Source organism: Canis lupus, chromosome 18 (assembly GCF_003254725.2).
Source record: "Canis lupus dingo isolate Sandy chromosome 18, ASM325472v2, whole genome shotgun sequence".
In the NCBI taxonomy this organism is placed as follows: domain Eukaryota; kingdom Metazoa; phylum Chordata; class Mammalia; order Carnivora; family Canidae; genus Canis; species Canis lupus.
In genome coordinates, this window is record NC_064260.1 from 50609555 (window position 1) to 50624449 (window position 14895).

The 14895-nt window shown below is 41.8% G+C and overlaps 2 protein-coding genes across 14 annotated transcripts in view; one reads left to right on the forward strand and one right to left on the reverse strand.

Moving 5' to 3' along the window:
* Positions 1-4615: 4615 nt before the first annotated feature.
* On the forward strand, positions 4616-14531 carry LOC112659203 (RNA-binding protein 4B). 9 transcript variants are annotated; one of them, XR_007403729.1, is made up of 5 exons: positions 4616-4808; positions 5492-5915; positions 9513-9615; positions 10795-11471; positions 13923-14531. XR_007403729.1 is itself a non-coding variant. In XM_049096863.1 (4 exons), exons 2-3 carry the CDS (start codon positions 5504-5506, stop codon positions 9597-9599), a joined length of 444 nt encoding a protein of 147 aa, XP_048952820.1. In that variant the 5' UTR covers positions 4617-4808; positions 5492-5503; the 3' UTR covers positions 9600-9615; positions 10795-10931. The 9 variants fall into 9 exon arrangements, 4 of the variants coding, with proteins under 4 accessions (XP_048952820.1, XP_048952819.1, XP_048952818.1 ...); XR_007403724.1 differs by lacking the exon at positions 9513-9615 and adding an exon at positions 13035-13256 and having other exon boundaries at positions 4624-4808; positions 13842-14531; XR_007403727.1 differs by lacking the exon at positions 9513-9615 and adding an exon at positions 13035-13256 and having other exon boundaries at positions 4624-4808.
* The window catches only part of RBM14 (RNA binding motif protein 14), a 45473-nt gene continuing 42286 nt past the window's right edge, over positions 11709-14895 (reverse strand). For 3 of the 5 annotated variants that reach the window (XM_035701604.2, XM_049096856.1, XM_049096855.1), the window contains exon 3: positions 11709-11984. In XM_035701604.2, coding sequence (XP_035557497.1) covers positions 11917-11984 — 68 coding nt within the window. In that variant the 3' untranslated portion in view covers positions 11709-11916. Of the gene's footprint in view, positions 11985-14532; positions 14622-14895 lie in introns of all 5 variants that reach the window. The other 2 variants (XM_025445693.3, XM_035701605.2) reach the window with 1 other exon arrangement.

Sequence of the window (14895 nt, forward strand, 5' to 3'; positions counted from 1 at the left end):
CACAACACAGCCCCAGAATGGTCTCCAAACATGAGATCTGGTAGACCAAACAGCCCACAGAATAATTCTCTTTCTCTTAAGAAAAGCAAATTTAGAAGTGTTCTATGGTAAACATGTTGGACAAATGTTAACTGGAACAATCTGTTGTGGGACTAAATGGAATAATACATCAGCACTACAACCTTCCCTTGTTCCTCTCAGGTACAACTGTAAAATCTCCACTGTGTGAAGGAAGAAAAAGTCATACATTTTAGAGTCCTCAGGGAAACAGGGTATTTACAACTCCAATGTGGCAAGCATAGAAGTTAGGAAGGGAAGCAATAATGGGAAATTTTAGAAAGGCAGTGTATATGGGAGTAAGAAATTAATGAAGAACTGCTCGTTTTAACATGTAAAAGTTGAATGAAAATAGGGCAGCAAAATACAGTCTAGCAGGATGCAATCTCTGTACTGTGAATGGGGAAGTCATGAAGATGTGGTTTGAGCATCATCTAGGTGGCAAGACAGAAAAGATAAATAGAAATAAGATCAGGAAATAAATCTTGAGAGACACCTTCAGATATGAGTGGAAGAAAAGTTCCAGAAAGAAACTTAATGAAATAGAGCAGCGAGGGATACAAGATAGATTAGAGCACAAAAATACAATATACACAGTTACCACAGTAACGAGACATATGGACAGCTAAACTTAGATTATTTGGACAAATATGTATCTGCCTTCCTACCAAACACTGCCTCTGAGGGTGAACTCTAGATCTGCACTGTCCATGGCAGTAGCCATGAGCCATATGTGGCTACTAAGCACTTGAAATGTGGCCAGTCCAAAGTGAAGAGTGCTTTAAGTGTGAAATGCTCACCAACTTCAAAAACTGAAGAGGACAGGATGGCTCAGCGGTTGAGCGTCTGCCTTTGGCTCAGGGCATGATTCCGGAATCTGGGATCGGGTCCTGCATCAGGCTCCTTGCGGGGGGAGCCTGCTTCTCCCTCTGCCTGCGTTTCTGCCTCTCTCTGTGTCTTTCATGAATAAATAAAATCTTTAAAAAAAAAAAAACTGAAGAGGAGAAAAAGAATTCAAAATATTTTATTAATACTTTTTATATTGATTATATGTTGAAATATTTTAGCTTTATTGGGTTTTGAAAGTATTAAAATGAACTTTAGCTGTTTCATTTTACTTTTTAAATGTCTTTACTGGGAAATTTTAAATTACATAGATGATGACCTTTTATATTTCTGTTTGGACAGCACTGCTTTTGTTTATCTTCTTAACATCTCTATACCCGGTGTGGGGATCAAACTCGCAACCCCAAGATTGAGAGTCACATGTTCCATCTACTGAGCTAGCCAAGTGCCCCAGGATGGCAGTGCTTTAAACTGACTACAGACCTAAATGTGAACAGTAAAAACATGACTGTTAATAGAGGAAAATGTAGGAGAATATATTTGTCACTCAGGGGTGTAGAAATGGTTATCTTATACAAAACTGAAAAAGCACAAACTTTAAGACAAATATTAGATTCCATAAAAAAGGATTTCTCTTCCAATGAAGGACACCATGGACAAAGTTAATAATTTAGTGGAATGACAAAATATTTGAAACCAGTAAAAGATCCATGTGTAGAATATACAAGAAAATCCTGCAAATCAACAACAAAGAGGAGATTGCAACCTACTAAGAAAGATGACAAAAGATATGAACAGGAAATTCACAGAAGAGATCCTTAAAGCAATAGCGCTGCATCACTTTATACCTATTAGACTCATAGAAATTAGAAAACTGGACAGCGTCCAACAGTGGCAGAATCATTGATATAGAGAACCCCTCACGTGCTGTGGGTGGGAGGGTACGGTTTCTCCAGAGAATAATCTGGCACTACTTAAAGTTAGTTCCACGTATACCCTATGACCCAGCAACCTAGCAATTCCACTCTGGATTTATATGCACTCCCCACCCCTGTTTCTCACAGGGATCCAGTAGGGCACATATAATTAACGATGTTAATTGTAACATCAACAATTTGTTGATGCTTTTAATGGCATTTAAAATTTGTTTATAGTGGTGGGGAGTTGGAGGCAACATGAGTCTCCTATATGTAGAGTCAGATAGGGAAAATATGGTGGTTGCACAGTAGGGAGTTTACCCAGTGGTAAGAGAACACACAGCAACACAGGTGCTTAGTGAAAAAACTAAAACAATGAGCCATGCAACACAATTTGCATAAACATTTAGATAATTTACCCCTATAAGAAATCAATGAACCTTGTTTAGATCCGCATTAGAAGAAACCAACTACAGGGTCACTTGAGTGGCTTGGTCAGTTAAGCGTCCGCCTTTGGCTCAGGTTATAACCTCCGGGTCCTGGAATTGAGCCCTACATTGGTCTCCCTGCCCAGCCAGGAGTCGGCTTCTTCCCTCTCCCTCTGCCACTCCCCTTGCTTATGCTCTATCAAATAAAATCTTTTTTAAAAACTGCAAAATGACACATATGCAACAATCTAGGGGAAATTTTAATATAGATTAGATAATATTAGCATAGTCCTGATGTTTTAATTAGAGGTAGATGGTGAAGTCCTCATAGGTGAAATGACATTATGCCTGGGATTTGCTTTTAAAAACTCCAGTTGGGGCTCCTGGGTGGCTCAGTCGGTTAAGTGCCTGCCTTCAGCTCAGATCATGGGGAGCAGGCTTCTCCTGCCTGCCTCTCCCCCTGCTAGTGCTCTCTCTGACAAATAAAAAAAGAAAAAAAAAAAAGAAGAAAGAAGAAAGAAAAGAAAAGAAAAGAAAAGAAAAGAAAAGAAAAGAAAAGAAAAGAAAAGAAAAGAAAGAAAGAAGCCTCCAGCCAAAAAAAAGTACAGGGAATAAATAAGGTCAGCAGAATGTTGATAACTGCCAATGCTGGGTAAAGGGTCCATAAAAGTTTATCATGACATTCTCTGTATATGACTTTTTTGAAAATTTCCACAATAAAACATTTTTAAAAATGGATAAAGCAAATGCACACTGAAAAGAAATGTCTGGCAAGAACACAAGCATAATACACATTAAGCTTATCAGAATGGTTGCCTATAAGGGGAGGTGAGATCAAAGGGGATAGATAAGGGTAGGAAAATAGATGGGAGGAAGGAGATGGAACCATGCTCAACAATGAGAAGGAACAGCATAAAAACACAGGGGAGAAAATGGATAGTGAACAAAATGAAAGCTTTAGAAGGGTGAAAACTGTTAAAAGGACATTAGTTTTGATGAGCTCAGAAAATTTGGGGAATTGGGAGAGGTGGGCAGAACCCAAAACACAGTGTATGAAGGTGGGCATCACAGGTTCAGACTCCTTTTGCAAAGAAGTCCGGCCTGGAACACAGGCAAGGAACCCAAGATAGAAAACAATAATAGTGACGATGAGTGAAAGCTCTTTTAGAAATGGGTGAGGAGGTCCCTATACGTGTTTTAAAAGTCTAGGTGTAGAGAGAAACTGGAAATGACCAAGGGGAGGAAGGAAGGGGAGAGGTAGATAGAATTAGGTGGGAGAAATCATGAATTGTATTAAAATTGCAAGGACAGTCAGTGCCTCTTCTGAAATGGCTGGGAAACCAAAAAAATTCAGTGAAAGAAATATCAAAGTAGCTAGGGAGGAAGAGGGCAGCCTGGGGAATTTGTGCCTGATGGTATCAGAGAAGCTTCTATGGAGCCACCACAATGAAGAAGGTGATTGACAACCACCCTGGCATACTCCACTCAGAGATAAGCTGGGTCCATCCATCTCTATACACGTCCCTTCTTTGTTCAAGGGTGACAGTGACTAACCCATCTAATAGCTTTTCTTTTGCCACTAGGAGGCGCCCGTGGACCACAGCTGAATTTTGAACGCCGGAAAGTGCCTGGAGCCCAGGTTGCCTAGACCTCCAGCAGCTGGTGTGGATTTGGAGACGCTTCCTCATCCCAGTCCCCGCGCCCCGCCCTAAACAAGGAACTTCTCTGGGCCTCTGCACTAAGTATTCCTTTGGGATATTCACCACGGACCAGGAACTGCGAGGGACATACAATTAGAGCTAATGCTCTAACAAGAGAGAGAAAGAGCCCACATATATCCACGCACAAACAAGATGTGACCGATAAATGTAGCCAGGATACAATGCTTCTTAGAACTATCCCAGCTCTGCCATCTTTGGTTCTGTTTTCTCACCAGTGAATAACATGCTTGCAGCGAAAAATATCGTTATATTTAAAGCTCTACAAAAACTGACTACGTTTGCTGAAAATGCGGCTCTTCTGTGTTTCTAAAATGTTGACCCAAGCTCCCAAAGAGGCTGGCCAGCCAGCTAAGAAAGCCCCCGTTTAGAGGACCCGGCGAGATAACCCTTTGTCATCAGCTCCCCTCCCGCCCTAACTGGCCCAACAGCACGATCCATTGTGATGTTAGCAATTCCCCGGGACCCTGATTACACCACCGTAGTGGTTGCGCCCGGAGTCCTTCTGACGCTTGAGCCCCGACACCCCCGCTTCCAGGGTGCTGATTGGCCAGCCGGGACTGGGGGCGGGCTGACCTCGGCTCCGCGGCGCCGTTACCAGCTGGCCCCGCCCCCGTGTCGAGGCGGCTGGGAGCCTAGCCTGGGGCGGCCATTTGTATGCGGCCGCGGGATTGGTCGCCCGGCTCCCGCGAGGGGGAGGGGAAGGAGGCCGCGCGCACTCGCGCGTGCGTGAGCTGGCGCGCGAGGTAGGGCCCGGTCGCGCCGAGGCTCGAGCGGCCGTCGCCATTTTGTAGGGTTCTCTCTGACGCGGGAGCCGCCGCCGCCGCCGCCGCCACCCGGAGGTGCGAGGGGGTCTTGTGGGGGTGTGCGGGGAGCCCGAGGGCGGGCCGGGCTGGGCCTCTAGCGGACGGGGCCGGCCCACGGTTTGGGTTTCTCTTGCTGCGGGAGGTCCGTTGAAGACAACGGGAGGAGGCGGGGCCGGGTCTCCGGAGGGGGCGGGGCAGGGGTCGAGTGAGTCTTTGTTGGGGCGAAAGAGCTGGAGGTTGGGTCGTTGAGGGTCTGGGATGGGGCCGAGGAAGCCTCTTTATTCTTGGAGTATTTTTGAGGGTAATACCGCACGGAGGAGAGGTACAGCGATTTCCCTCCAAAACCTCGTTATCAGGGACATTCAAAATACATGCGTCTTGCCCCCTTCTTGAGCTCTTCTCTTTCCTGCACCCCAAAAAGAGTATTTTAAGACATAAAACAGCCAACTCTGTTATTTAAATGCGTCTCATTCCACGGAGATAATAGACGGTGCAGTGCATGCAGACCCTGACCTCCTGTTTGGGTGTCACACACCTCACACTACCTCTTATGTACAAACCTTTTCTTCCTATTAAGAAAAAAAAAATAATAACGTTTATGTGAGATCTTGAATCTTGAAGGTGCCAAGAACTTCTTTGGAGGATTAGACCAAAATGCAATGCCCTGAAATTTCCCACTCCACCCTTAACTTTTGGAAATCTTATTTCTTCTCTCCCAGGCGCTTATCAGGATGGTGAAGCTGTTCATCGGAAACCTGCCCCGGGAGGCCACAGAGCAGGAGATCCGCTCACTCTTCGAGCAGTATGGGAAGGTGCTGGAGTGTGACATCATTAAGAACTATGGCTTTGTGCACATAGAGGACAAGACGGCCGCGGAGGATGCCATACGCAACCTGCACCACTACAAGCTGCACGGGGTGAACATCAACGTGGAAGCCAGCAAGAATAAGAGCAAAGCCTCAACCAAGTTACACGTGGGCAACATCAGTCCCACCTGTACAAACCAAGAGCTTCGGGCCAAGTTTGAGGAGTATGGTCCAGTCATCGAATGTGACATCGTGAAAGATTATGCCTTCGTACACATGGAGCGGGCAGAGGATGCAGTGGAAGCCATCAGGGGCCTTGACAACACAGAGTTTCAAGGTGAACTGCTCTGGGGTCTGGGTGGCAGAGTAGTGGGGTCTAGGTCAAGACAGAGACAAGAACACAGGACCAGGCGGCTGTCAGGGTGGTGGTTTCCTTTCTATTTTAACTGGATATAATAGAAAGATTGCATGTTTACCACATTTAAGCACAGTTTACTCTTGGGAGAAGCAAACACTCCCTTTTCAGATTTATTTGCCAAAATGTTCAACAACTGTGTAGAGTCACAAACTGGGTTACTTTATCCCATAGTCTTCATTCATTTGAGTGCTGTGGGAAGTTTAATCTGGGCAAATAAGTACCTCAAAGAAGTGGGGATAAAAGTCTGTGGATTACCTCCTGCTTTTGTTATGACCAGGAAGCTTTATATTTGAGAGTTTAAATGATTAGGGTTTATACTCTTTATTGCTTTATGTGATAGGTTGTTGTGGGAAAGAGGGACAGAGACATCTAGAGGGATCTCTATATTATAAACCTGAATGGTGAACCTGAATTTGGGGAAGTAACTTTTGAATGCTCAAATTTGTTCAGTCTATGAACTATACAGGCAGGGCCAAAACCCATGCCATTGGACTATTCTCCACCTACTATTATTTAACCCTAATGTAAAAAAAGAAAAAATTTTAAAGACTAGATTGAATGAAATGATGGTCCTGCTTCTGAAAGGTTCCAGTAAAGGTGGCGTGGTGTGTATTGTATAATTTTACCAATTATAAAGGTACAAAGGTTATCACTAATACCTCAAGGTTATCTGAAGACTCTGCCACTGTGCTAATATAGTAGCCCCTAGACAACATGTGGCTATTAAATAAATTTTGAGTTTTCCAGTTGTATTGTACACATTTGAAGCACTCAGAAGTTACATGAGACTATTTGTGACTTTATTAGTATAGATAAGAACGTTTCCATCAATCTTAGAAAGTTCTGTTGGGCAGCGCTGTTCTACAAGTTTTTTGCTGACAGTATCATCTTGACCCACACGTTTATAGCCACTTCTCAGGTTCATAAGTTAACACTATTTTTTTCTGAGTGCCACTAAAAGGTTTATTGAGAAATAAATACTTAAGTGTTCTCTGCTAAACCTAGAAAACAAAAGAAATGGGAGAAGAAGAAAAGTTAACAGAAAAGGGTAAGAAAGTTTGCAAGTACTGTAGATTGCAAATAGTGTGTCAGATCTCTCTGGCCTCAGCCAGTGGTGTCTTGACCTTTAGCTCCTCTCTAAAGCAGAGGGTAAAAGTTATAGATAACTTGCTACCATTAACTAATTGTGTGACTTTGGACAAGTGTTTTAATCTCTCTGTGCTTCATTTTCCCCGCTTATAAAATAGAATTAATGATCCCTGCAGTACCTCCCTCACAGGATGGTAGTGAGGCTAGAATGAGGTAATAGATGTGAAAGTGTATTGACAGTAAGCACTATATGATGAAAGGTGAGTGTTGTTTGGAACAATGAGTGTGTTTCTATTACGGTTAGAGGTTTATTTAAAATGTGATAGCTTTTCTCACTTACGTCTCTTATTTATATTTTTCTTTTATTATTTTGGAAAGCTGTTGCACTTCATACAGCTTTAAGAATATTCTTAATTTTCACTTGATAGAGATGGGATCATGAATGGACAGTGTGTGGAGGGAAAATAGGGGTTTTCTCTTGACAGGTAACAAAATGTAAAAAGATTTGCAATTAAAGTCGGGTACAAACTGCAAAGATGTCCTGGTAATGTAATACTGCATGTCCTTACCTTTTTAATATACAATTGAATAAAAAGATAAGGGCAAAAGCATGCATGCATAAGTCATTTAATTGGGGGAGTTGGCTTGGGAAGAGTGCGTGTTTTAATAAAGCAAGTCTGATTATTCTAGGAGTGGGTGTTTTAGTAATAGTGATCCATGAAATTCTTTAAAATGTAATCATTGGAAAAGAATCCTTTATTTGGTTTTCATGTTCTTAGCTTATCTACTCCGAAGAAAGCACTCTACTCTGAGTTATACATTCAGACATTTTTATATCTGTTTTTTTCCAGATGACAAGAGAAAGTTTAGCATGGGATACATATTGCAGTTTTACAGAAAATATAATCTAGATACCAATTGATCACATTTGTCGATAAAGCCTTTTTAGTCGTTTCCTACCAAAGGTGGCCTTTAAGAGTGCCACTTTGAACATCTTTTGAACATTTATTAATAGTGCCATTAGGCTTCTGCATTTATGACTTATAAAAGGAAGCAGCAGAACCTGAGTTAACCTGGGTCTTTCAAGACCTGTTTCCTCTCCACAAGCAGCAGTGAACTGAACCACTGTTGAATTAGCAAACAGTTTGCATTGGAAGACCCTAATTCAAAAAGCTGTTCCTAAGTAACAGTTCAAGCAACTGAGTTGGGAATGGTATATAAGAGTTCAGGTGTCTTGTTTCTCCCCATATGTAAATGGGCACTAAACTGGAGTCCTGTTGTGGATTAGCTACACCCCCAGCCTTCTCTGAATCCTGGCACATGAGAGGAGCTCAGCACTTGGGACCCAAGCTGCCCATCTCTCAGTATTTTTAATAATCTGTTCCAGCTTTCAAAAGAAAACACTTCTATTAGGCTAGTTTTCTGGGAAATGTTGGCAGTGTATTTCAGTAACTTTGGAGGTCTAATAAAATCTTTAAGCTTTGGCCTCTCCAAGTGTAGCAAAGTGGTAGAATTTAATCTTTCAATTTTCTTTGCCCTGGTTCCTTAAGGTAATAGAGAAGCACAGTATTTTTCAGTTCTAATAACTTCAGGGGATTTAAATTAAAAACCTAGTTACAATCTTTGGAAATTTTTGTGTGGCAAAAATACTTCTATTACAGATTTTTTAGTTCTATTTAAAATTTTTTTTTTACCTGAATCTTTTTTACAGCTGCTACAGAGGTAGATTATAAACATCTTATAAACATAGATGTTTATAAACTTAAGAGTTTTTTCAATAAAACAGGAATGAAGATTGGATGTAGCAACAAATACCAAGGAAAAATCACTGGGTTTTGTTTCTCAAAAAAAAGAAAAACAAAACCAGGGCCAGAATCTATAAAAGTAAAAAGCAAATTAAATTGAAATTTTTAAAAAATGTACTTTTAGGTCTCTGAATTGGCTTTTTAGATTGACATGGTTATTCCGACTTCAGAATGGAAGCAGTTTGTGTCTATCACATAGGTTAATGTCACCATGCATGTTTGAAAACCAAGTAACTTAGTCTTCCAGTCTAAATCAGGGAGCTCTACATTTGGGATATAAACTAGGGCAAAAAAATGTGTTTCTGTTCTAAGCATAGTTAGCATGTGGTCCTTAATAACTTCGTAGAGTTAGGAGTATTTAAATCTCTGAAAACAATGGGTAGCTAAATGCTGCAGAGAATTACTGCCATTTGGTATTGTTGACTATCAGTGGTGATGGTGGATGCTCCCTCTCTGCTCGCAGCTGGGAAGTAAAAACCTGAGCATCTTTGTTCTGCTAAAGAAAGGGTTTTAAGTTGGAGGTGACAACTACTAGAAACTGGGGTGGTAGGAATCTTAGACATCGGGCAGAACGGAGTTTGACTAAAGTGATTATTACTGCACTAACCCGCTCCCCTCTCAGGGTCAGTGCATGGCGCTGTTCTGGCTGCCGTCCTGAATCGGGCTGTTTCCAACAGGATGGTGGAGCACGAGGCCTCCTATCGCATAGCTGCATCCAGAACAAGGTCTGTTAAAGAGAGAGCAACTTGCTGATTGCGGAGGGGGGATTTGTTCTGAGCAGCCCTTAAGAGTGATGTGAAGCCCCTGTTCTCTGCATCTGTAATGGCTGCCTTTTGGCTACAATTTGAGAAATACTGACTTGATCTCCAAAGTCTTAGGCAGTTTGGGACTAAATACTGCCAAGAATATTCCTTTCCTCAAACTGCTTTTAAAGACCTTGGATGCTTTCATCAGTAAGGGCCCCTGGGCTTGCTGGTACACAAGCCCAAGGCAAAGATTGTTTCTTCTCTTAGCTGTTTGTAGTGCTGGCCATTTCCTGAAGAATGGGTGTTGCTTGTTTGTATGGATGCCCAGAGGCTTTTAGGCAAATGATGCATTTTTCTAACAAGTAGATAATCCCCTATGAAGAATTGTGAGCCACATGTCTGGATGAAATGCTGAATTATTTGGGAACACACTGTCTCTAAGAAATGAGTACTGCTTCAGTATCTAATTCTTGCTGTTGAGAGACCTTGGTCAAGTTTTCTTTCCACAGTAGGCACGGATTTGCCCTTGCTGAAAAACATGGGTGGGGGGTTGAAATCTGGAGAGTCACATAACTCCTAGAGGTACTAAGGTGAAGCAGATGATGAGCCAGGTAGGATTTGTGTATCCAACATAGCCTTCTGGTGACACCTGCAAAAATGGCTGGAGGAAACAAGATGAACAGAAGATTGCCGTGGTTTTTAAGCTACAGTAATTGCTGAGGCCCTATATTGCCCTGAGTAAATCAGTGAGAGGTTGGTAAGATACTTTTCAAATCTGGCATAACTGAGGTTTTGTTGGCTATTTGGGAAAATTGGCAGGTCTTGAATCATTACAGTTATAACCAGTATTAGCAGTGGGAAGTTTTTCAGTTTCTGTGTTGGGAGCCAGAGGAAGGAAGGGAAAGTTGTGGAGACAGAAGTAGGAGGGAATCAAGCTACCTGATAAAAGTAGAAAGTATTGACTGGTCTCTGAGGATTCAAATTTTCTCTCATCTGTATTAAACCTTCACTCTGACTTCTTTTGGAGGGGATTGCTGAAATAGGTTGCAGGAGTGTGTGTATGTATGTGTGTCTTATGCTAACTAGTTACTTTGATTTTGGGAGGATTAAAGAATGCCAGTGAGTTATAATAAGTCTTCTTACATCTATTTCCTCAAGGCAAAAGGATGCACGTGCAGTTATCCACAAGCCGACTTCGGACTGCCCCTGGGATGGGAGACCAGAGTGGCTGCTATCGGTGTGGGAAAGAGGGGCACTGGTCAAAAGAGTGTCCAGTAGATCGTACAGGTCGTGTGGCGGACTTTACCGAGCAGTATAACGAACAGTATGGAGCAGTGCGCACGCCTTACACCATGGGCTACGGGGAATCCATGTATTACAACGATGCATATGGAGCACTCGACTACTATAAGCGTTACCGGGTCCGCTCTTATGAGGCAGTGGCAGCGGCAGCAGCAGCTTCTGCGTACAACTACGCGGAGCAGTCCATGTCCCATCTGCCTCAAGTCCAGAGCACAGCTGTGACCAGTCACCTCAACTCCACTTCTGTTGATCCCTACGACAGACACCTGTTGCCGAACTCAGGTGCTGCTGCCACTTCGGCTGCTATGGCTGCTGCCGCTGCCAACACTTCCTCCTATTATGGAAGGGACAGGAGCCCCCTGCGTCGTGCTGCAGCTGTGCTCCCCACAGTTGGAGAGGGCTACGGTTATGGGCCAGAGAGTGAGCTGTCTCAGGCTTCAGCAGCTGCACGGAATTCTCTATATGACATGGCCCGGTATGAGCGGGAGCAGTATGTGGACCGAGCGCGGTACTCAGCCTTTTAAAAACTGGAGGTGAGAGTGGGGTGGGTGTGGTTAAGACTCTATAGTTACCTTGAAAGAGATCAGTGCTGCATAGAGGAGGCTAAAGCCACCTGTTTGCTGTCAGGACAGTATCTAAGAAGTAAAAATTTACATATTAGTGTGAAGCATTTCTCTAGCTTAGGCCAGAGGTTCATTTGGCCTGTTGAGGTTTTTTAGTCTATGACTCCAACCAGCTTGTTCCTTCAGAGAGAATAACAACAAACTCCGTTAGTGAGGATATTATTTAATTAAGCAATTTGGGTTACAGACACATAGTTAAGAGAACACTTGTTGAGTGCCCTCTTTGTACATTGTATCATTTAATCTATACAGTAAGCCTTTAAAATATTTTCTCTTTTACAGAGAAAAGAATGAAGGCTCAGAGAGGTTAAGTACTTTGAAGTCATCTGATAATTTAGAGGTAGTCAGAATTCACTCAGCCTTGGCAGACTCCAGAACTCTCTTCATTGGAAAAGTCGCGATGTAAGCAGAAGAATACGGGTCCTGGAGTTAATAATGAATGTCACAGTGAGAATTTTAACTACAACTTTAGACTTCTCACTTGCTAATATAACTACTTAGGTCATTAGCCTTTATCAGAGGAAACTAATATAGTAGATCTATAAGCCAAATAAAGTCCAATAAGCTATAGGTGTTTGGTTCTAAGACACTTGAAAGCAAAATGTTTTGGTGCCACTATCCCATGGAGTCCTTTCCTTATTAGTAGTCCAGACACCTTATGCATGAGCTCTTGAAGCCATATTTCTGCATAGCCTGTTACTAACATTTAGAGTCCCAAACACTTCTCATTTCTTCCAAGCAACTTTTGTTTTGGTTTTTGTTCAAGGGGAACACATAAGGAACTAGATAAAACAGGTAATTTCCAAATGTATAAAATCCCACTGGTGATGACCCCAGAAATTTAATTTTTCCTACTTCAGAAAATGTATACCAAAGATGTTGGAATGGCAAGAATAATTAGTAGGATTTTCTAGATAAATTTCATTTGAGTGGAAATGGCATCATGACAACTTTCTATTCTCATGGTTTTCCTTGTATCTTGAAATTGAGCATCACTTGAATTGGGAGGGCTGTTGAACAGTTTCCAGGGTTCCTAACTTATCCCATTGGTATATACATATAGAAGAAAATGAAGCAATGGGAATTTGCCCTTATATGTAGTGAGAAGCAAATAATGCTTTGAACCTGTGATAAATGATATCCTATATGACTATGACAAAAACGGATCTCTTAAGACCATTGTGTAGCAGTGTGTCTTTATGTGCATGAAGTACGTAATCTTAACAGCTTGTGTAGTTTGCCTTAATTTTTATTTTTAATGCAGCTGGATCTACCACGAAGTGGGATATTTCTCTAAAGGTGGTATCTACCAGATAACTTCTGTTTTCCTCAAATGTGTTTCATAGTTAAATTAGCATATTGTAGCTTTAGAAGGGTATCACTAAGGTATTTTAAAGTGAATTTTGACTGCAAGCAGTGGTTGTTCAACTAACCTCTTTTTAGTGATGACTTTTAAAGAAACTTACCTTCCAGGTGTGAACCTCAAATGGACTGAATAACCCTGAGTTGGTTGCAGTCCCAGGAGCCTGATGTTAATGAGGCTGCCAGGATGAAATACTCCAGAACTGTTGGGGATCTGAATTTGGGTCTCACCCTAGCAGAACTGATTCAAGAACGTCACAACTTTTGAAGTCGGTTGGTACAGATCAAGACCAAGATTTGGCCCTTTGTCTGTAATAAGTAGAGGAACTTGGTGTGAGTTAACTTCTTTTTTCCCCCAGCCATTGGTGTCTGGAGTTCCCATCATCAGTGGAAGAATTAGAGAATTTTAGGATTTCTTCTTTTGATTTGGTAAGGGAGGTTTGACCAAGTAGGGGAACTACTGGAGTTATGGTTCTAAATCTGTGACAGTAATGACATGTAGGTATATTGGAGGGTGACTGAACCGTTCCCTGATACCCTTTGATTGTCATTTCTGAAACCTTGTTTACTATGGAAGAATAAAATGAAACAAATTTAGAGTAGTGCAGTTGGCCATATTTGAGATCTTGACATCATCTGCTTTTTTCTGGATGCAAAAAATTAAATTATGGTTTTTTATAGTATGTGTCTGCCCTTTGTTGCAAGGACAGTACCCTTGTATCACAGAGGTTGTCTTGCTTAAAAGATGGATTAGAACATGAGAAAGATATATCTTATCACCAACACAGCAGTCTTGCAGATAGATTGCTTCTTATATGTAGCTATAAGTAGATTCCTTGGTAATTATATGGGATATAAGTTTGATCCAGTCTGACTTGGTTTTGTTTTGTTCTTTGTTCTTTTCCCCCTGGAATACAGGACGGGACCAGGGCCCTTGTACTCGGAACCAAGCTGCTCTCCAGGCATTGTGTAAGCCTCTTGTGTTGTGCTCTCTTTCAGGTAGGATAATTGCGGACTGAACCCTCGGGCTGCGGTCATATATGAGAACTTGCTCCGCGCGGTCCCCCTTGCCGGGATGTTTCCATTGCTTCATGTTTCAGTAAACAAAGGAGTTTGTGACCAACTATGTTTTCTTTCTTAATTTAATTCTTCTAAGTTGACTTTTCTTTCCTCTTGATACTAGTCTCTGTAGCCTTTCACTCCATTCCTTACATTCTCAGCCTCTGAGCAGCCCTAGGTAAGGATTATGCTGGCATCCCCTTTTTCCTGTACAGTGGAACCCCCTCTTATCTTGCTTTCCTTAGGAATTGAACCCTTCTCCCTGTCTACCTGCAACATCTCCTTTCCCTTTAAAATGACCATGTAGTGGCAAGAGACCTTTTACTCTTCTGTTAGCTCTGGACTCTAACATTGAAGCTAATCTGAAACTGCTAGGACCATTGGGGTTTTGGGGGTGGGGGTTGTTGTTTTGTTTGTTTGTTTTGTTTTATGTCTGACCTGTGATCGTGGTACAGCATTAGCTGAAATTTAGCCTTGTTTTACTTCACTCCTCCCACTTTTTTTTTTTTTTTAATATTTTGACAAATAAACGTTTCTAACACTTAAGTACCTTTTTGTGTTTGTTGACTGTTCTTTACCAAGTATTTTCTGGTTCATTCTTAGTAGTGCTCAAACTACAAAATTCAAATGAGTAGATGCCTGAAATTTAGATGTAAAAGGAAGGATTTAGTGAGGTCTAAGTAATATGGCCTCAACAACGGGTGGAGAAAAGTTATCCAGAATCTTGAGACATTGATAAGTATGCTACTGCTCGTGGTCAGGTTCCTTAATTCTATTAATTAATAGAATCTTAATTAATTTCTAAATAATCAAAGCTACTCTTTCCACTTTACAGGCTAGCAAACCCAGGTTAAAACCCCGGTATCAGGAAAAAGGTAAACTGCAATATTGCCATGGACCTATCAGGTTGATT